This window comes from Carcharhinus amblyrhynchos, chromosome 26 (assembly GCF_965287045.1).
Source record: "Carcharhinus amblyrhynchos chromosome 26, sCarAmb.v2.hapA, whole genome shotgun sequence".
In the NCBI taxonomy this organism is placed as follows: domain Eukaryota; kingdom Metazoa; phylum Chordata; class Chondrichthyes; order Carcharhiniformes; family Carcharhinidae; genus Carcharhinus; species Carcharhinus amblyrhynchos.
Window position 1 is genome coordinate 17,405,980 of NC_137349.1, and position 22,897 is coordinate 17,428,876.

The 22,897-nt window shown below is 37.1% G+C and overlaps 1 protein-coding gene across 1 annotated transcript in view; it reads left to right on the forward strand.

Annotated features, from left to right (window-relative positions):
- Window positions 1–319: 319 nt before the first annotated feature.
- The window catches only part of LOC145358475 (protein strawberry notch homolog 2-like), a 146,442-nt gene continuing 123,864 nt past the window's right edge, over window positions 320–22,897 (forward strand). Inside the window, exons 1-2 of the mRNA XM_080212557.1 lie at window positions 320–462; window positions 14,064–14,290. Coding sequence (XP_080068683.1) covers window positions 14,174–14,290 — 117 coding nt within the window. The 5' untranslated portion in view covers window positions 320–462; window positions 14,064–14,173. The remainder of the gene's footprint in view (window positions 463–14,063; window positions 14,291–22,897) is intronic.

The following is a 22,897-nucleotide window of genomic DNA, read 5'->3' on the forward strand; positions in this document are numbered from 1 at the left end:
TCCAGTGCCAGACCCCCACTAGCCCAGTGTATGCCCCCACTAGCCCAATGCCAGCTCCCCACTTGCCCTGTGTCTGCCCCCACTAGTCCAGTGCCAGACCCCCACTAGCCCAGTGTATGCCCCCACTAGCCCAATGCCAGCTCCCCACTTGCCCTGTGTCTGCCCCCACTAGTCCAGTGCCAGACCCCCACTAGCCCAGTGTCTGCCCCCACTAGCCCAGTGCCAGCTCCCCACTTGCCCTATGTCTGCCCCCACTAGCCCAGTGCCAGGCGCCCTGCTCCCTCCCCGGGCCCTGACGTCAGGCAGAGGAAGCCTGTGGCTGAGCAGCGATGGCGGCAGAACAGGAAGCTGAGTGAGTGTTGGGGCTGTGCGGGGCTGACAGGGGAACCGAGCCGCCCCACACCTGGGGGAGACCCTCAATGGATTAAATAAGGGGCCTGCCGTCTCCTCATCCTCGCACAGGTGAGCCATTTGTTTTTGTTTTGTGTCAGCGGGGGTGAGACGCGGGCGGTGGCCGAGCTGTTGTAAATTTAGCGGCAGGCTGTGTAGGCCGCACCTCAGACTTCCATAAAGTTTGTGTTTTAAGTTTATTAGTGTCACAAGTAGGTTTACATTGACACTGTAATGAAGTTACTGTGAAAATCCCCTTCAGTATTTTTCAACTTCAACTCCCCAAACAAAGCAAAATAACCCAAAGGTTAAAAAGTAACCCAAAGGAAAATTAATCTGAGGAATCAAGCTTGAATTTTTTTCCCCATTTGGTATGGGCTGTTTGGAAACTAAATCGGCAACCTATTGAATTTATTTTAAAAGTTTGACCCAGTCCAATAAAGTTCTATTTACTCTCACTCTCTTAAAATGTCCTCTCTTTCCCATTAGGGATGAGATATTGGGAACATTGGATTTAAACCATTTAGCTCAAACTTGAATATATTTTCCCAATTGGTGTCGGGTTATTTGGAGACATTTCTTTTGTTAAAGTTTGACTTAGTCCAAAAAAGTTTTATCTTAATTTCTCTCAAGAAGTTTCTTCCCCACTTTTCCCATCGGGGTTGGGATATGAGGAGCATCGGATTTAAAACAATTAATAATTTAGGTTGAAATAACTCTTAACAGCACAGGGAAGTGATCTCATCGAGATGATCTGACAAGAATCCTATTGTGCAAACATTAGGGATTTTATTGGGACAAACAGTCCGACTAGAGACACACACTTTTTTTCTGCATCAGTCAAACAGTCCAAGCTTCACTTTATTTTATAAGCTTATTAATAAAAACGAACAGCTGCTTGCTGTGTGTTTTTGTTTAAAACGTCGAATTGCATCTGGATGTAATTCCACACCAAAAAAAACAAATTAATTTGGTCTTTCCTCAAGCATTATTAATTTAACAGAAAACGACCGGTCAGACATTGAGACATTAGAAAGTAATCGCCTGATAACGTTGGAAAAGTCAAGCTCTATTGTGGGCGCTCCCTCCTTGTTTGCTTCAGATTGTTCTTTAATCTTTTTGCTAACTTTTTATTTCCGCTTATCGGCACCGCATGATGTTGGGTGGGAGCGATTCTGGGTGAACGTGGAAAGGCGAACACACAATTCGTTCGGCTTCTGTATCCAAAGTTTGAGAGGACGCCTAGGAACGTTTTGTTTTACAAATTGATGTATTCCTGACTAAAATAGAAGTTGTTAGATCAGCCTCGTCCCTTTTCTCGGCTATTTTGCTTTCTTACGAAAAAATAAGTTTGTTACGAAATAACTAATCAGCAACAGTAGGTTAATACGTTTGGTGAGATGAGTTACTGGTGTCAGTTACACTTTTAATTCGGGCAGCTTTAGTTACTTGTTGTCTTGGGCATCTAACCGATTGTGTGGGTTCAGACGCTGCTACTTCGTGGTAATTTTACAAAAACATTGGTGGGCGAAGTGAACAGATTATTTTGATAGGTTTCCTCCGACAAATCTGGGGCGCTCGGTCTTGTTTACGTTGAGCGTGCAGTCTTTTTGAAGGGAGGAAAGAAACAGGCTCGGTGTGCCAGCTGACCGATTGAAATTCCTCAAGGCCTTTTAGGGCATCACAGTTTACACAGTGGACTCCGGTATCTTTGTGGAGAAGGTCACGCAATCGTTCATTCTTTCAAAATTCCACAATAACCTAAGTATTAGAATTGTTAGTGTAAGTCTAGAAAAGAGCGAAAAATACTGTTGGAAAAACTTTGTAGGTCTTCTGACAGCGTCTCTTGAGAGAAAGAAAACTGTTTCATGACTTCGGAACTGAAAACAGCAACTGCCCTCACCTTCCACTGACCTGTTTTCCCCAGAGAGAATCTTGACTTTCTTTTTGTCTTTGAGCTGGAGTACTCCAATGCACGAAGCAATAATGTATTCCCACAGCAGTATTGCGTAATTTAATCAAGAGTTCAATCCTAACATGATTTGTTAAAGAATTGAATCAGGGTATGTAAACTACAATCACTTTGCCTCTCACATGTTGTATTTTACTGCTGCTTTGGATTGTGGCATTTAGGTAGATTCAGGTTGATATTGAAAAGAACAATTTAATATCTTTGCCAATGTAATCTCCTGGTGGAATGACAAGCATTATTTTCTGGGTACCTAACAAAACATAAACTCATTGCTGAATTTAATGCCATTTTTTTATCAAACTATTTTGGATTATATGTTCCTGTAAATATATTCAGGAATATATGGAGCAAGCAAAACTAATCATTTTGCACAATGTCCAGTTGCAGCTGACATCTTTTAGTCCAAGCTAATGTCTTAATGCTATTTGAAGCATTTAGTGAGTTTATTTCTTTTAACGTGCAAACTGTGTTCCCCAAGATTACAGACCTGTGCTTGTTGACATAAGAATTTCTGTTTTAAATTAAGTTTATTGTACAAATCACTATTTAATTTGGGCGGTACAGCAGTTAGCACTGCTACCTCACAGTGCCACGGACCCAGGTTCGATTCCAGCCTTGAGTAACTGTCTGTGTGAAGTTTGCATGTTCTCTGTGAAGTTTGCATGTTTTCCCTGTGTCTTCGTGGGTTTCCTCCAGGTGCTGTGGTTTCATCCCACAGCCCAGAGATGTGCAAATTGGTTGATAGGCCATGCTGAATTGCCACTTAGTCTCAGGAGGATTAGCAGAGTAAATAAATGGTGTTACAGGGATATGGCCTGGTTTGGATTCTGGTCAGCGCAGATGCAATGGGCCAAATGGGCCTACACTATAGGGATTCTATGATATGCCAACATTTGCAGTGCTAGAGGAAAAAAGGAGTGGGACGAATTGAATATCTGTTTCAGAGAATGAGTAGAGGCTGAACGGTCTCTTGTACTGTAGAATTTCAAGAGTATCTCTTTGAAATCGAATAACAAAAATATCAGTGAGCATGATATGGTAACAAATCTAATGGAGAATATAATCTTGCATGATTTTAATCATTGCTGTACAGTATCAATTATTGTGTTCTTTACCTTGATCTAGCAATTTGTCATCTTTATGCTCTTGTTAACTATCTGACTTAAGCGAGCATGCTACATCATTTTTTTTCTTCTCATCTACAGTACTAAGTTTTCAATTCAAAGTTAAAATCCACTAGGAATTCCTAACCCTTAGCTGTTCTAAAAAGGCCATTTGATATATTTATTGTAAATAATGTATGGTTTGAAGGCTCTCTGTGGGTTGTTCCCACCTTTCCTCCTTCAAAGCCAATTGTGCATATGTTGCTGCCTTGCATGTTGTACTCTCTCTCTCTCTCTCTCTTCCCCCCCCCCCCCCCCCAACTTTTAGCACAGATGCTATGTTTATCTGGGGTTTAAAATTCTTATTGTTCACATGTTTATTGACATCCACACTAACTGTGGAACATTTAAGATATGGTGACAAAATATCCCACATCTACCCTGCTGCTACTGTAGCTGATTTAGATTAGTGGTATTTTATTGAAACAAATCAAGGAAGATTATCGTTATAGTTTGAACAAAAAAAACCTAAAAATTCTGATCAGACAGAGAATATTCAAACCACACAATGCTATAGCATAATTGGAAGTGCCTCATCATAATGTGTTATCCTACTTTTGCTGAGAGCTGAAGCTATTAGTAGAATGTGGAAATAAGTATATATGTGCAAGTTTGCAATATGTATTTTAATAGTTCATTCATCGTAAGGTGGGTAGAAGCTCTCATGTTTCTACAAAAGTAGAAATAATAGATACGTAAGTGAGATTGAAATGACTAATTGAAGTTAGTTACATTTTGGTAATTTAAAGCTGATTGTATGACATCTCAATTTTCACACTTTTTGGAGTACTACACTACAATATGTAATAATTCAAACATAGTAACTGTAACCGCTCATCATTTAGCATCATCAACATAAAGCATCCCAAAATGCTTCAGCATCTTTGCAAAGCAAAACATGATAATGAGCCACATCAGGGCAGATGTCCAAAAACATGACCAGAGGTAGCCCTTAAGGAGACTCTTTTTTTAGTTTTAATAAGGGAAGTAAGGTAGAGTGGGTCCTATGCAACTGGAACCATGGTCAGTAATGATGGAGAGATTAAAATTGGGCTGATGAGTACAGTCACCTTGCGTTGTTGTAGGGCTAGAGGAAATTACAGAGATGAGGAGGGGCCAGGTTTTAGAGAATTTTATAAACCAGATTGACAATTTTAAAGTCAAGCATTGCTGGACTCAGTCTGTGAGCACGGGTGATAGGTGAATGGGACTTGGTGTGAGTTAAGAGACAGGCACCAGAGTATTGGATGATCTCAAGTTTATGGAAGAAAGAATGTAGGGGGGGGGGGGGGGCACCAAAGTGTGTATTAGAATAGTTGAATTTGGAGATAACGAATGATTGAGCATTCATCAGCACAAAAGCTAAGGCAAGCAATATAAAAACATTTGAGAAAATTTGCTTGGAAGTTTTACTCTTGTAGATCCTTTACATCCATCAATTTAACTTTAATGTGCTTTAACATGCTAACCTTCAGATGAAATCTCCAACAATGGGACATTCCATTATCACTGCTCAATAGTGTCAGCCTTGATTATGTGCTCCAGAAGCTGGGTGGGGCTTCTTATCAGAAAGTCCTATCAGTAAGCCAAGCTAGCACTTGCCTGATGCAGGAAATGGAAAAGTGATCACAGACTAGTGCAAGAGAGGGTTCTCTTCTGTTGGACTTGAGATATATTATCTGAGTGGGTAGTGGAAATGTTACACTACATCTTGAAATAGTACTTCTCAGAGTGTGTAAAAGTTCCAGTTTGGTTCTGTGTCATGCTTGATGAGTTTTGCAATAAATTAGAGCAAAAAGTAGTTATCTTTGCCTTCTTCCGGATACTAAACAAAAGCCTTAGAAAACTGCTACAAAACCAACATGACATCTATCAATGTCCTTCTGAGGTTGAAGTTTCAGCTGCATTTTTGTGCAGCAGACAAGCCCATTGGCAATTGGATTATGACTGACCATTTCATTTTGCACCATCTCTAACAGCTGTGCAAGAGATAAATCTTTAATTATGTTGCTTTGCGTTAAATTTAAATCCAGGCTGAGAGCTGAAAGGCAGTCCTGGAACAGTGATTTTGATACTGTTTTGAATCCAGCTAATTGAAGTTAAATAAACCAGCAGTTTATGAACTCAAGCTTATGAACTCAAACAACGAGAACTTAAATTTTAATATGAGAGTAGGCAATGAGCAGAAACATAAATTACATGGATGACATAATTAGATGTTTGTTTAATTTTGTAAAAAATCAACTTGGAAAATCAAGAAATGCCTTAACCTAACTAAGTTAACAAGAAATGTGTCCTTATAATTTTGAGACTATGGGAGGTTTACAATATAGTGAATTTTAGAGTAATCAGTAATATGATTGCAATGTTTCTTGATATTGCTCTATTAATGTGACACATTTGCATCATTGTTCATAGTTGTTAATGTTTTTAGTACCTTCATATTAGATGCGGTAATATTGTTTCAACAATACCATTGTTCAACCCTACTTTAGATCTGAAAACGCACAACGTTGAGTCTATTGTCAATGTTTTTAAAGAGGGAAACAGAGTTGCAGTTAAATTGAATATCTCGCAGTTCATTTATATATTCCTGTTTATTATTGAATTTATTTAGTAAATTGGCAAGTGACACATTTAACCCACTTTGAAAGAGTTCTTGAACCTAATAATTTGAGAGTTACATTAACTGCACTTGAAGCTAAAGTACATTATATGTTTAGCTAGTGTACTGTTGTCTCAATTTCTTGATGTTCATTCTTTTCAGTGATATAAGCAAAAACATCCTTAAAAACACAAGATATCCTGTTTTAAAGCTGTGTTCTTTTCGGCTAAGATCAAGTGTAGTATTGATACGCTGTGCTTGGTTGAAGTCATTAGGTTACATTTTAGCTTCATTTGAAGCAATTTTTAAAAGCAGTATCTTGGCCTTTTGGCTAAGATACAAATGAGATCAAGTCTTGGAGGAGGATCTATGCCTACTCCAATCAGCTTGGATAATGTAGATGAAGCCCAAGACAGGAGGCGAGACCCCTGTCTTGTCAATTTGAATTGGGAATGTCTCAACTTGTTGACACTCTGAATTGGATTTGATTTGATTGAAATGGAATAAAAACAAAAAAAATGTTCTTTCTTGCAGGGAGTGACTTCTGCTGGCAGTCAGCCAATAATAGCTGTCTTTCAGTACCTTGTCCAGTTGACTAGAGTTTATGTAGTTGCCTATGCGAGAGTGCTGGCAGGTTACTCAGCCATGAGAAATATTATAGCTGAACTTGATCCTGTCCCCATTCAGCAATCGCACACTCGCTTCACAAATAATCGTCAGAAACAGGAACTATGGATTTTTTGTTAAGCACTGGGGCATGGAGACGGTTGTTGTACCCAGTTGCCACCCAGATAAGGGTGATTAGCTAAAAGCAACACAGATCCAACTTGAAGCTATTATTTGACTTGATGTTGCACTTTTACTTATTGGTCTACCTAAGGAGATCTGACTGGTTTTGAAAATATGATCTTAAATATTGCTGGATCAGCGTTTCCACCACTTCCAACCCTAGTGTTTGGGGTTTTCTATGGGAATGGCTTTGTAAGAGACAATATTGGTCAATAAGACATAATTTGGCAGCTGCTGTGATTTGATATCCAACAGCCAGAATAATTGTCATGTCTCATTCTAGACAGATATATAAATGCATTCTTATTTTTATTGGTACAAATTGAGTTTTATTTCATCTTTTGTCAAAAGAAATGGCGTATCACTGCCTTGTCTGTAGAGACATTTCCTGGTGTAGCACTTAAACAGATCAGAAATTTTCAGGTTGGATTTTTTTTTGAAGTGTGTCCTTAGCTAATTGATTTCAGTTAGGCCAATAAACGTAATACTGGAATTGACTTCTGTGTGCTGATGAGAGTTTGGTTCCTCACTGCTATCCACTGGTGTCTGCTGGAAAGATAAGAACAGGGTGAAATTCAGTTTGAATTAGTTTCCAGGTATAAGGTCTAGCTTCATACGTGGAGAATGATTGTTTGAGGTATTCAGTGGTTGCTGGTAAATGTGAAATTTTGTAGCATTATATATTTAGGAAAGGAAGGTAATTGAGCCAGGAGTGTTCAGTGGAAAATTTCAGAAAAACATTTCATAGAAATATATAGTGTCACCTGCCCTATAAGGGAGGGGTCAGATAGCTATTTGTTTCTGGAGAACTGTTCCATTTAGACACCAAACTTCTAGGAAAATATGTTGAGCTTGGAAGGGTACAGCACAGATTGATACTAGGGCTTAGAGTTGGTTTATGAGCACAGGTTGCATAAACTGCTCTGTCTCCCTTAATATTTAGAACATTGAGGGGCAATCTAGTTGAACTATTTAAATTCTTTGGGGGTATTTGATAATGTCAATGTAGAGAAACTTTTTCTTCCAATGGAGGTGTCCAGAACATAGGCATAATCTTAAAATTGAGTTAGGCCATTTGGGAATGAAATCAGAAATCACTATTTCACATTGTGGGTAATTGAAATCCGGTGTTTGCTTTCCTCAAAAGCTTGTGAATATTGAGTGGGTTGAAACATTCCAGATTTGAGATCAAAACATTTTTGAGTACGGGTATTGAGAGATATGAAGCAGTTGCTGGTAAATGGAGTTGCGATCCAGTGCAGATTTGCCACAATCAGATTCAATGGCAGAAAGCTTGAGAGGCTAATGACTTACTCCTGTTCCAGAGGAATTGATGTGGAAAGTCTGGTCTCAATCATTTTCCTGTTTTACTCTGTTTACAAATGATGCAATATTGACTCTGCATTCAGTCGTCATATCTTGGTAGTTTCATATTACTGTAGCATTAAATAATTTTTAACACGGAGGTTAATTTTGATAGATGCTTCAAATTTTAATTTTAAGCAATCTTAATGAAAAACTGTAGAGAAACGGATCACTGAAAATAGTCCATTAATGCAGCAAAATTATTTTTATGGGTCATAGGCCTAAGTATGCCTTTAGTAACTTGTACAAGCTCAAGTTTCAGTGTTCATTCTTTTGAAATTGGACACTCCCAGTCGTCAAACCAGTGAGATCACTTAACATGGTGACTGACACCGTAGAACCTTTGAATATATCATAGGATCTGCTGTATAAAATCGCTCTTCCTGCATATTTTCCTTTCTTCAAATATGTCTGACAGACATACATTGCAGAATTTACTTATAAAAGGGATATGACTTTATGTGAAATCTTAAGATTATTAAAACTGTTCTCTGGAATATTTTACCTCCTAAATGACTTCATCTATGCTCGAGATCAGTTAGTTAATCAAGCTGTTCTTTGGGTAACATCCTTAAGAATGACCTTCCACCCACATGTTCCCTGCCACCCCGTACGCTCTCCTATTCCATGGTTTATCGGTGCCCATTCTCTTTGTTCTTCAATCTTTTTCATACTTAAGCTGCAAATCTTTGGTTTTTATCTTTGTGTTGCAGTAAAAAAGTCATGAATTAAAATAGTTTTTACTGCATCTGAATGTCATTTTCCAGAGTTGACATATTAGCTGACCCATACCAGAGGCATTGGAATATCTGTTGTAGCTTGATCTATGCAGTGGATGTTATTATAAGACATTTTAATGTTTCACATGTTTTACTGGCTTATACAGAATTTGTAACTTGGGACAATTTTGTTTACAGTAAAATGAGTCATTTTACCAGGATGACTACTTTTTATACATTAACAATAGCACTTTTTTTTTGCAACTTAATGGCTTACAAACTTGGACAAGTGAATTCCTATTGTGTGCCACTAATATTGAAAAAATAATTTAACATTGTTTTCTTTTGATGTTCTAACTATCAGTTATAGTAAGGCTAAAAACAGATTCTCAAATCTTCAAACCTAGGCATATTCTAACTTAAATATTATATTATATTCTAATTTAAGTACTGTGTTTCATGATTGAGAATACAACACTAAAAAATAAAAGATTGAATTCTGCTGCAAGTAATGAGCAAAAAGAACTGAGGGAATGAGAGTCCACACTTGTAAATATTAAATTTTAGTGCCATAGAAGTTGGTTGTTAGTGATTAAGAATTACCACACATTAAAATGACATCTAAACTGCTTTGGCTAAGTGCTAGCTTTTTGTGATATTTAGTTTCTACCAGTGTACAAAAATATCATTCCTTTCAATAATTTAGAATGTGCACCAAATGCTGTTTCCATGCAGCTTATGAAGGCTAGTTCACCTCAGGCAGAAACTTTGTGATTTTCGCATTTAACTGCTTATATGCTCTCAACATTGTTATGTGATTTGCGCATAATGATACTGAACTGCTCAAGTTCGCTGTTATTCCAGCAAAATTCTGCTCAAATGGATTGAGATCAGAGGTTATGAAGAAACTTTATAAACTGCACTCTATAAATATTTGTGTACATGGAATACTTTTGTTTTTATTGCATTTGGTTGATTAGAGCTTTTTTTATTTTAAGGGACTTTTTCTATACTATTTGTCAGTTCTGATGCCTTAGAAAGAACACATCTGAGTGTTCTCATTCTTGCAATTTTTTGAGTTCCAGATTTATTTCTTTTCATTGATGTTTATTTCTCAAGTAAGGAATATATTTATGCAAACTTAAGGAGCCAGCAACGGATCCTCAGGAAGTCTACAAGGCCATAAAATGTCTGCCTGTCTGAGGTTGGGCGGTAACTCACACCATGAGCAATGTCATGAGAATTCTAAACATCGTGTACAATTACGTAGAGTGTACAGCACAGAAGCAGGCACTCAATTTTTGCTTTCTGTTTATTTTTCACACAAGCTTCCTCTCATCCTTCTGTTAAAGCATAATCTTTTTATTCCATCCCCCCCCCATCGTATATCTTTATCTAACTTCCTCTTAAATGCATCTGTGCTATTTGCCTGAACTGCTCCATGTAGTAAAGTTCCACATTCTCCACCCTCCCTTGATTATCATAGTTTCTCCTGAATTCCTTGTTGGATTTGTTGGTGATTATTATCTCTAAGTCTTCCCTGACATGCCCTCAAGTTTCAAAGACTTCTATAAGGTCACTCCTCGATACTTGGGTGTTTCTAGCGAAAAAGGATGCCAAATGGTTCTAATAAATCTTTTTGCACTTTCTCCAGTCTGTTTGTATACTTTCCATAATATGGAGACCAAAAATGTCAAGTGTGAGCTAACCAAGGTCCTCCAAGTTTAGCATAACCTTTTTGTTTCTCAATTCTATTCCTTTCAAACTAATCCCCAATGTTTTTTCTGCCTAACCAACTTCTCATGATTTTATATATCTTTATGTCAGGTTTGTTTAGTTTCTACCTTTACTTAGACTTGGTTTTCAAGGAACAGGTGATCTTTTTATTCTTCCCTCCAAAATGCACCACCTCAACAGTCATCAATATTGAAAAATTATACTTTTCTTATTGGCATGAGTCCACAATGCAGAAGTGCCCCAATCAGTTGACAATGTTCGCCCCAGAGTGGGGGGTTACTAGCATGTGAAATGGTTAGTAGAATGTGTTGTTCTGAAGTTGGACTGGGTCACAATTTACGGGCATAGTAAGGGAAGTTTTACCTTGCAATTAATGGTATTGACTTTGGTTTGACTGTGACACAGGATAGCAACATTGGCAAACTATTCCATTTTGCGGCACTTACATTTGTGACTTTGAGTGCAAAATTAATGCTCTGTTGAAAAAAAAAGTGGAGCTCATTAATGTACATTTTGATATTGGACTCAAAATTCTGGAAATTCACAAAGCATAATGAAACAAAGTTTACTGAAATGAGTCCAAATTGATTTCTTCTCCGGTTTTTGACTTTCCTCTTTGGATGTCTGGAGTATGGTTTTCATGTGTAACAGTAGTCTTCTGGTACCTCGCCCAAGTGGCTATTCGTGAGAGTTATGAAAGATTATTTGAACACGAGGCATCACAACTGGGTAAAATCTTGTCCTCTTCCAACACCAGCATTTTCATACTATCTTCAAGAACTGGATAATGATAAGGAATGGAAATCTTAGCTGATTTCTTCCCTTTCTGTTCCTGTGACAAGTTGTAATAGCATCATTGCCACTCTAGCTGAGATTGCTTCATTATTTCAAAGATCCAATCTGGGATTTTTCTGACATTTTCTGATTACTGTGCTTTGGCACACTGTCTTTGTAGGAACCAAGAATTGACTCCACATATGGATGTACATACATAAAAAATATTATTCTGAAATCCTTCAAACCAACAATGGCTTCCATATGTAAAAAACGCCGATGTTTCAGCAACATGATATGATATCATAGAAATGCAAGCACTGAATACCCATGGATTAAACTCAACTTCATTTTAATCATTTTAATGATTGTGGGCAATCATTCTCAGTTTCATTTGTGAACTCTGAAGAGGTCAACATAAGCTGAATTTCAGTGTTGAGAAAAATAATTACTAATGATCTTAAAAATATTGACAATTCTTTGGAATATAAGTGGTAATTTTGGGGACAAAGAAACAGATACTTTCTTAAAGCAATTTGCTCTGCCACTTCCTGCCAGGGTACTTTTGCTTATATTGTCGATTCAAGTATTTTAAAGAAAATCATTGATCTTTTTGTCATCTTTGACTTTTAAGTCTGTTTAAAAATCAGATTGTCAACTTTACAGTAGCATTGGTTTCTGTATGTTTTAAATATTTTCTTCTAAATTATATAAAGGATCTTTGTTTAGTTCGGAAATACTGCTAAAGTCGTATCTTTAAATTTATCAAGTAGGATTACTGACATTGGGGATAGGCCCAGCACTATTGCGTGGATATGCAGTATCTGATTAGTATGAAGTAGATTCTTAAAGAATCATGCTACTTGTGAGATTACTTCTTTGGTTCCATGGAAGACAGCGTTGTTTTATGGGCCAGGTTCCTCATTAAGTGGAAACAAGACTTTGTGACCAGAGGGGCATTGAGAAGGTATTTCATGTTTCTCTACAGGCGCAATTGGCAATTCTGAACTTAGGGAACGCACAAGTGCAGTACTTGGGCTTGAGAGTAATTAGAGGGGGATCCACAAGCCTGAGGTGGTATGGTGGGGAGGGTAGGTATAGGCTATCGCCACAGCGGGTTTTTTGGCAGGACCTGAGGTGACTTTGGAATGTTGAGGGGACCTCTGTCTGAGAGTTTTGGTGATGTGGAAATATTGAGGAACTGCTCGAAATGAACTTGTGGGAGAATGGGATTTAAACTACTGAATCACTGTTCCACAAAAACCCCATCAGATTATCTCAGCAGATTTGTCCACTGCCTTTTCTGTATCCTTAGGCACCCTTGCATCATGAGCCAGTTCCTGACTTTAAAGCATTAATTTATCTGCTTCTTGCAATGAATAAAAGAAAAAATATTTGTTTATAGGGGCACCCAATTTCCTGGCATACCAGAAGGGAAAAATTGGATTTGACACCTATACCGTTGTTACTAAATGTAGCATTTTCTTAAACAATGAACTTTTGAACATTTTTTGTTTATGCAGTTCCCAAGTTAACAAATTACCTAAGCCCCAAAAATGATTCAAAATAAAGATGTTTTTGCCCAAGTATATGCAGCTGATAGAGGTGATTGACTGACTTATAAAAGGTGCTATTTGTCTTCATCAACAAAGAAACCCAAGTCACAACTTACAAAAATATTTTTTTATTTTTTGCAAACTTAAGTTGGGAATTATACATTTCAGTTGCTGAAAGTGAAAAAAAATGAATTTTTTGATTCATTTAAGACGTTTTTCAATGAGGCCACTGACAATTGGTGAAAGGTGACATGGCAAAACTGAATAAGAAAATGATGATATAAAACTAAGAAAAGTTTAAACAATTGAAAATGAGGCTTGAAGATGAGTAAAAAAATATACCCATCCACCATCTTTTGAAGCCTTATGGTAAATGAAATAAATCATATTGCTGCCATTTACATTATGTTTGGAAGGCAAGTTTTTAGTAATTGCCTTCAAAAGAAACATTGATTTTTAAATTTAGAATAATTTGTACCATATGGTAATGCACTTAGTATTGCATGCCAAAATTGATCATGAATGCAAATTAACATTTGAAGTATGGAATAATCCTACATTCAACTTTTTTTTTGATTTATTATTGGCACATGTATTAATATGCAGTGAAAAGTATTGTTTCTTGTGCGCTGTACGGACAAAACATGTTCATCGAGAAGGAAAGGAGAGAGTGCAGAATGTTGTGTTATAGTCATAGCTAGTGTATAGCGATCTGTCAATGAAACAAATTTGCAGAATCCTCTTTGGACTAGAGTAATAGAAACATTTCAACATGAAACAAAAAAATTACAGGAGTACTGAAATCTTAGTTTAATTTACCTAATTGTAATTTTTGCCAATGTTTTGTGATGAGTGAAAACAATTACAGATTATGAAATAATGACTTCCTTTGTCAGTATAAACTGTTGTTTAATTATCAATAAATTTCAGCAATATCAACTTTGTCAGTTTAAGAAATATTATTGTTGATCTTTATCTTTTCCTCTTCTTTAGGTCATGGTGTGCCAAGACCATTGCAGATAAGATCGATTGTACCCTTTATTCTTTGCCTCCGGTACTATACACGCTTTGACCTTGTGCAGAATGCGGTTGGACAGTGCCTAATGCTTAAAGTACATTGTGTCATGGACGGGCAGAATTACCAGCAGAACCATCAAACTGACACTGCAATGTATACTGTGCCAAATATCCAAGTCCAGTTTTTCTCTCCCGAACCAGAGGTAAGTGTCCATTGGTAAACTTTTGTAAGGGGGTGTGTGTGGCTAGAAGTTGGGCACCGAGTCTCAACATGGTTTTTAGTTGGCCTATGTTCACAACATAAAACATTCCTACACTTGTACAAGTTCCATTTAGAGAATGGCGGATAAAGGAATTGCAAATGCCATACTGGGATGCTTATTGAAGGATAATTTTTTTTTGAAGTTTATTAGGACAAAGTAAAATGAACCAGACATGTTGAGTGTTCTGCTTTTATGCTGGCTACAGAAAAGTGGGAGCTAGTAGAAGAAGTTGATTCTCATCACTGCCATCCTTCACTGGCACACCCTTTGTTCACAAAATTTGGGTGCTCTAAGCAAGGCCAATATTTGTTGACCATCCCTAATTGTTTTTGAGATGCTTGCAGTGAGTTACTTTCTTGAACTGTTACAGTCTGTAGATTATTGTTTCATGGAGAGGTTTTAATGCAACTGAGTGGATCGCTAGGGGTTTTCAGAGGGCAGGCAACCAACCACATTATTGAGCCTGGAGAGATATAGGCCAGATTGGGTATGGACACGGTTTTGCTTCCCTAATAGAGGATCAGATGCATTTTTAATTCTTTGTAAATCTCTTGTTTTAATGATGCAAATATAGCATGTAATGATGGAGGATTGAATTTCCCTTTTGATTTCCTGGTTTTAGAATTGCCTAAGTTCCTTTCCCGAAGAATATTAGCAAAATTGGCAAAGTGATAATGATCTGTAAAGGAAGTAAATGCACAATACCATGATGTGTAAGATAGAAAGAAGTTGCATTTCTTTGTAACTGAACCTTGGTTTTATGTTTTGCAAGCCTGAAGTTCCAGAGTTCTGCTCTACTATTAGCAATGTAGTAGAGTTGGACTGATTATAAACATAGACCTGATCCTAAAGCAAGGAAAGCTTGTATTTATATGGCGTCTTTAACTTCAATAAAACATCCCAGGGTGATTCACAGGAGTATTTTGAACAAAATTTATTAAGAAGCTGAATTTTGCGGCTGCAGAATTTAATGACAATAGAGAAAGAAATCCAATTAATCCCTCATCACTGCTTTTTCCCTATTGCTCTGCAAAGTTATTATTTTCAAGAAAAATTCAATTCCTTTTTCGAAGTTACTAATGAATCACCTTCCGCATTTTTCAGATAGTGTATTCCACATTGTATCAATGCACTACATCAAATAAATGCCCCTCTATCTCCACCTTGCTCTTCTGGCGATTATCTTAAATCTAGTTATCAATTTTACTGCTAGGAGTATATATATGGAGAAACTGACTTCACTATTAAAACAGTGATCATTTTAAGAGTCTTTATTAAATTCCTCATTAATCAAAGGTAATCCTAACTTCCCTAGTCTCTCCAAATAACCTGAGCTCCTCATCCTTGGTACCCTTCCAGTGAATCTCATTGGCACCTTCTGCAATACTTGGACACCTCGGTGTCCAAGTTGCTGGTGGCGGAGGCAAATTCGTTAGGGTCTTTTAAGAGACTTCTGAATGAGTACATGGGACTTAATAGGATTAACAGTTATAGGTAAGCCTGGTAGGTAGAGATAAGATCGGTGCAACTTGTGGGCCGAAGGGCCTGTTTAAGAACATAAGAAATAGGAGCAGGAGTAGGCCATCTATCCCTTCGAGCCTGCCCTGCCATTCAACAAGATCATGGCTGATCTGAAGTTAATCAGTTCCACTTTCCCGCTTTCTCCCCATAACCCTTAATTCCCTTGTCTATCAGAAACCTATCTACCCATGACTTAAATATATTCGGCGAGGTAGTTTGTGCTGTAGTTTTTCTGATTCTATCTTTCCAAGCCTGTAGTTCCCAGAAATGGACATAATGCTGCAACAGAGGCCTGAAAGTGATTTCTGAAGATTTGGCAGCGTTGTTTTTGTACTCCATGCCTCTGTTTATAAAGACAAGAATCCTACTTGATTTTTATTTTAGAACAGTCTCCTCAATTTGTTCTGCCCCTGTCAGTGATGGTATGCAAGTCCCCAAACTTCTCTTCCTGTAACCCTTTTTGAAAGTTTTGTTGTTTTAATTGACATCCCCTTCTTACTTTTCCTTCTGTAATACAGTACTGTACAAGGATTGCCTTTAGCCTTTGAATTTTAAAAGAAAGTTCCTTCACTTCATACTTCAGAAATGATTCCTATTGAATAAATACTTTTTAATATTTTGTTTTGTTTGTTTCAGTAAAAGATTTGAAAAAGAGTTGTTAAGTTCTTTGTTAGGTTGTCATTTTTAATATTCTTAATTTTCCTCAAGGCCATCACAGAATTTTCATTCTATTTTTAATTTGTGTCTCTAACAGTAGTACTCAATAATCGGTCAGTGTTGTATTCATGGACCCCTTGCTATATTATTGTAACTATACTTGGTACAGGAGACATCTTAGTGGCTGTACATTTCACTCAAGCTTTCGGCTGCAGGAAAATGTTCCCACTTTAGGGCTTTAGGCTTAAACAGTAGTAGTATGTCCATGTCAGAGGTTTTGATTTTAGTCAAACCTTAAATATTCCCTGTCTACTTGTGACACTTGTAAATTTTAGTGAATGCTTGTGTTTGAGATGAAGGATCCCAGTTCTGATAATTGAAAGATAAGCATGAATTAACAATATAAAAATAACAAGACTGATGCTGGTTTAGATGCAATACTGAGGATTTTTTCTGTTAAATATACTTACAATATGCCAGAACATGCAAGACCAGAGGGGCATAATTGAAATTAAGGAAAATGAAAAGTTTAAACAAATAGGAGGAAGAGTTTCATTACTGAAATAATAAAATAATTGAGTAGTTTGATGGGATAGTTTACGTGGCTTGTCAGATAGTAAAACAAACCAAAAAAAAGCTTTCTTATTTGAAGAGTAGAAGTATAAAAGAGATGAGCTTCAGTAATCTTAATGGTTGTTTTTCATCTGAATTATATGTTCTTATGAACATTTTTCACTTCTACTCTTGTGTTGCAGTCATGCACATCTAGATCCCATATAGAATTGCCCATCTGCAAAATAAAATTACCAACATAGTTCATACAATGTTACGGCTTTTATATTAAAAAAATCTGTCACTTGTTCTTGCACTTTTTGTGCAATTTTGGTTTCTCCAGTTTGTGCAGTATAGGGTGAAAGTGAGGAGTCAATGACCTCTGAGCAAAGTTGTCTATTTACTGTTGATCTTTTCGACACAAGGATTCAACCAGCTAGTGGGTAGATGGTATGTTGATCCTGTCAATTTGAACTGTATTCAAACCCAAGACCTGAGGTAAATGGATGGAATTCTAACCTGTTTTTCACTAGTTTCCACCACTTCCGGTACTGAGTTTTGTTTCAATTTGGTCTGGCTTCAAAAATGAGACAGGATTTGTGCTGTGAAAATGTAACAGCTTGAGTTTTAAAAATGCAAATATGATTTTGGTTTAAAGCCCTTTGCTTGCTGTCATACATAAAAATTCCCCCCTTACTGTTTTTGAATTACAATGTGCTTTAAGGACAACGGAGGAACTTTGCAGTGTGAACATATCTTCTTATGATCATGCTTTGCAACTATTTGTCAAAATTAATCAAGCACAGACCTGTAGAAAATCTCTGAAATGCCAGTACATAAGAAAATATGTAGTATTGATGCATGACCTGCATCAGACATCGGTAACAAACTTGATACTTGACTTGATATCTTTCAAGTTTGTATTAGTATAATGGAGGGCTTCCATCCCTATCCTCAGATTCTACAATAGCGTTGTTCAAAGTGAGGTTCCAAATGTCAAAATTGAGCAAACACCAGGTTGAATTCTGAAGCTTGTTGGGTTTACCTGGATGAACTGTTGCAAGTGAATAGTTTTAATGATTTGAAGGAGGGGGACAGGGAGAGTACGTTGTTAGTAGTCACTGAAAATAAAATCGGCAAAACACTCTCAATTGTTCATAAATCAGTAACAAGCAAAGAAAAGATGAGGTATATGTCTCTTGGTAATTGTAAATATTTGCACACTAAATGGATCTAGCTACAGACATTCCACAGTAGCTGGGTATTCCTTCTTCGTGCATTGTTATTGCCCAATGTTATAGCACTGTGATTATGCTTGCATTTGTGCATACTTGCTTTCTGTTGAAATTTTTCTAGTAGATTCTTTCTGTCAATTTCTAGTGTTAATATATTAAAATCAGTGTCTGTTTGTAAGAACAGCAGTGGGGTATTCAACCCTTTGAACTTGTTGTATTACTCAGATTGTAACTAATTTAGATCTTAACTGTACTAACTCCATATATATTTTTATATCCTCGTTTTACAGAAATCTGATTTAAAATTATTAATGTAAGTGGCATCTTCTGCTTTTTGCAAGAGCTCCATACATTATTGTCCTTTGCATGAAGAAATAAATCCTAACTACTTGACTATGCAGATGTTATACTCCACGTGTCACATTTTCTTCAATTGCAAAATAGAAGCCAATGACTTGGTGCTGTGGGCTCCTGATGCACACCAGAAACTGAGAACTACTTGTGTCGATCTGTAAAAAAAAAAATTAACCATATAGCTAGACTCTAGCACCTAAACATCTGTTTATTTAATGATTGGATATGTGAAGGAGCAAGGAATAAAAGGATAGAAAACTAGTTCTAGCTAACTGCCTTGAGCTTTGAGTTCAAGGATGAAGTCCTGTTACATTGTGTGTCCTTAAAGGGACATGCACCTCCTTTGATAGTTAGCTAATATACTGTCTGCCACATGGTATAATTCCCTTGTCTGTATAAATGTGTGCATCCTCTGACTAGCAAATCCTCTGCATTTACATATTGCATAAAACAAGTATATTTTAAAAAGCCATTAATTTTCAGCTCGTTACTTAGAAGTGACAATAAAAGCAGTTACACTCTAATTGACCTCAGGAAAGCATAGACACCATTCTGGTGCCTTTAAAGGAACACATCAAATCATATCTGTCAAAATTTGTGTATTTAAAAAGTGCAGTGTTCTGGTCCTTATCCTCTGACTTGGAGCACTGCCTTGGTAAATTCACCAGCTACATTAAAAGTCCTTCATGTAAAATTTGCAATTTAGATGTTTTTCATTGCCACAAATCTGTCTGAGTTCTAATTTGTTCGCATAGCCCAGGCTCAAACAAAACCTTCCCACTATTCGCCAGCTTCTCTTCCTTTCACTATCTTTCAGAAATGTACGTCAAATACGGAATAAAATAGTGACAATAATTTGGGCAGTAACTAAACCATTGCCCACCATAACACTTATCTCATAATAGTGAATATTGCCAGATAAATGAACAGAAATAAAATCAGATGTTGAGAAATAAAATATGCGGTGGGGGACATAGTTTCAATATAACATGAATTTTCAAATAATTTTAACAAGCACAGCCCTTCTAAGTAGGAAATATGGGGGGAAGACTTTTCTGAACTTGATGACTGGCTGGAGTTCTAACAATAAGCCATGATGCCTGACTTGACACAGTGGCAGCATTGTAACCTTTGAGTCAGCCAGTTCAAGGCAGACTCCAGGACTAAACTGCTATTTCATGATGTGCTCCACTCCCGAGAGGTGCTGTCTTTTGCGTGAACTGTTAAATTAAGACCTGTCTACCTTCTCAAAACAAAGTTAAAGACCAAGGAGTTCTGGTGTCCTGGTCTGCAGTTAGTATTCAAGCAATGAGTAATTAAACGGAGTATCTCATCATTTATCTCACTGCTGCTTGTTGAAATTTGTTACGGATAAATTGACTGCCTTTGTTCCTGAAGTTACATAGTGTCTACACTTCAAAAGAAATGTCACATTTTGGGATACTTTAGATAATCCAAGTTCTTTCTTTTGATGTGTGACCGTCAACAAATGGTTAGTCTTAATGAAAAATAGAAATGGAAACATTTACAGGCAAGAAAGTTCCTAATAGATTTTTGGATATATAAAAAAACTATTTTTCTCCACTTGTCTCTTTTTGAATAATGTGCATAATACAAAACATTAGAACACGACTCTGCTGTTATATTCTGGGGGAAGGGCGAAGTAGAGTAAAACATATTTGTCCTCTGATTCTCAGGGCCTGTTTTATTTGTTTCCCACACATTATTAGACATTCTAATAATCCAAGCAGATTTTCATTAGTTGTGGTGCACTTAACTGCCAAAAATTCTGAAAATGTACAAACTGTCTTCCGCTGCATGGACCAAGGCTCTTGACCACTTCTTCACGGTCTTTGAGTTGAGTTCCTAGCTAATTTGGCAGAGCAATAATCTTCACAATTGTTAAATAGCTGTTTGTGACTTTTGAACAACAATTTGCATTTAATTAACTTTAATGTAGTAAAACATCCCAAGGTTTTTCACATTAAACAATTTGGCTGAGTGAAGTGGATATTAGAGCAGGTGATCAAATGCTCTGTCAAAGAGCGTGTAAGAAGAAGAGACAGAGTCCAGAATTTGGGGCCTTGGCAGCAAGAGGTATGCCTGCCAGTGGTTGTGCAGTGAAAATCATCTGGGTTGCACAAAAGGTTTGAATTGGAGGCTGCAGCGATTTTGGAGAATTGTATGGCAAGAAGAGACTGAAGAGATATAAAGGGACTTTTTTCTTCCACTTTTTTTTCCACATGTATCATGTTCTGAATTATGTGTGTAACCATTCACCATCCCATGATTTTAGCGTCCATTTAAGATTGTCTGGAATAGTTATGGAACTATTTGCTTAACCTCATTAAATGGTTCCGAGCTACAGAAAGGGAAGAAGTACCCTATGATTCAAAGAGAGTGCAAAAGTTGTGGAACTAAATACTTTGGGAAACACATAACGATTTTAAAGATGATCCAGATAAGATTTATGAGAATCGTTCAAGAGATGAGGAATATAGATGGAGGAACTGGGGGTTGTTCTTGAAGAAAAGATCAAGACATAGATTTGGTGGGGGTATTCAAAACCACAAGGGATCCAAACTGAATAAATGGGGAGAAACCGTACCCAGTGGCAGAAGAATCCAGAAACACGCGACTCTGTTTTATAGTGATCAGCGAAAGAAGCAACAATGACATGTGTAAATGGTTTTTCATGCAGCGAGAATGTGGATTGGCACTGCCTGAATGTGGTGGAGGCAGTTTCAATTAAGGCTTTCAAAAGAGAATTGGATAACCGTCTGAAGACAAAAAATGTGGGCCTGTAGGGAGTGGGGCTAAGATTTGCCCTTGCAGAGAATCATTGCTGTAACCATTCTGTAATTCAGTAATCCAAGGTAAAAATTGAAAACATAATTGAAATAATAGTCCAAATAAAGTACTGGAATCAGAAACAGCAATAGATATAAATCCTTTTTTAGCAAAAGGATAAAAATAAAATGCTTTATTTTGTGATACTGATGCCATATGCACGTGGAGTTCTAGGAGTGAAAATCATGAAGCACAGTACAAAGTGGTCACTTTTACACTTTGTGCTAGAATTAACTGACATGAATTTCTCTAGAAAGTCTGACAACACCAGGTTTTAGTCCAACCAATTTATTTGATAGTAAACTCACTAACTTTCGAGGGGATTCCCTCTTCTTCAGGTGAATGGAGAGTTCAGAACTCTCCATTCACCTGAAGAAGAGGGAATCCCCTCGAAAGCTAGTGAGTTTACTATCAAATAAATCGGTTGGACTAAAACCTGGTGTTGTCAGACTTTTTACTGTGTTTACCCCAGTCCAACGCCGGCATATCCACATCATGAATTTCTCTACCCATTTATTTGTTGATATTTTAAAATGGTTCATTGTAAGATTGAAAGCTACATTAATGGGAACTGGATATTTATATCTGGATTTCACCACCATCACTGTAGCAGTGACCAGCCCAGTAAGAAGTCTGACAACACCAGGTTTAAGTCCCAACCGGCAGTGACCAGCCCACAGAAGGGCATTGTCAGTGGAAAAGTAGCAATTAAAAGTGTTAATTATTGCTATAGTTTGAATACTTGTGATCTGTCTTAAGAATATCACTGAGAGGCTATGTGTCACATTTCATTTTAAAAGTATAACTTTGAGTGTAATACTCTGCCGTGAATCTAACTGCTCTAAATCACTTTGGTTACTTTTTTTTATTTCTTTGTGTCATTTTGTAGTCTACAGCACTTTCTGACCAAAGGCTGCACAATGAATTGCCTTCTGATCACTGCTGGTTTTCCACAGTGAGCTCTGAAAAGGTGTGGAAAGTGAGCTGCATACAGCTGTTTTTCTTTCAACCCTTGAACCCTCCCCAGGACATCCTGACAATATTGGAGGCCTGCTATCACGGGGTTGCTATGATAACCCTATCCTTCTGGTCTACGAATCAAGCGGTTTCATCTCTCTACTCAAAAATAGATTTATAAATGCATATTTTAGTTTACATATAACGGGTCAAATTTAAAAAAAAAATCCACATGGGGCATTTCCAACACAGCCACTTAACTTTTGGTTATTTTCACAAATAAATCCCCAAAGTTTCTTTTTATTTAACTGGAGGCTCAAATTTCTAATGTGCTATTATTAAAATTGTTATTATTTAACTTGTCTATCACTTCTTAGCTGCATAATGACTCTCGTCATGTATAGATATATTTAGGTTATTT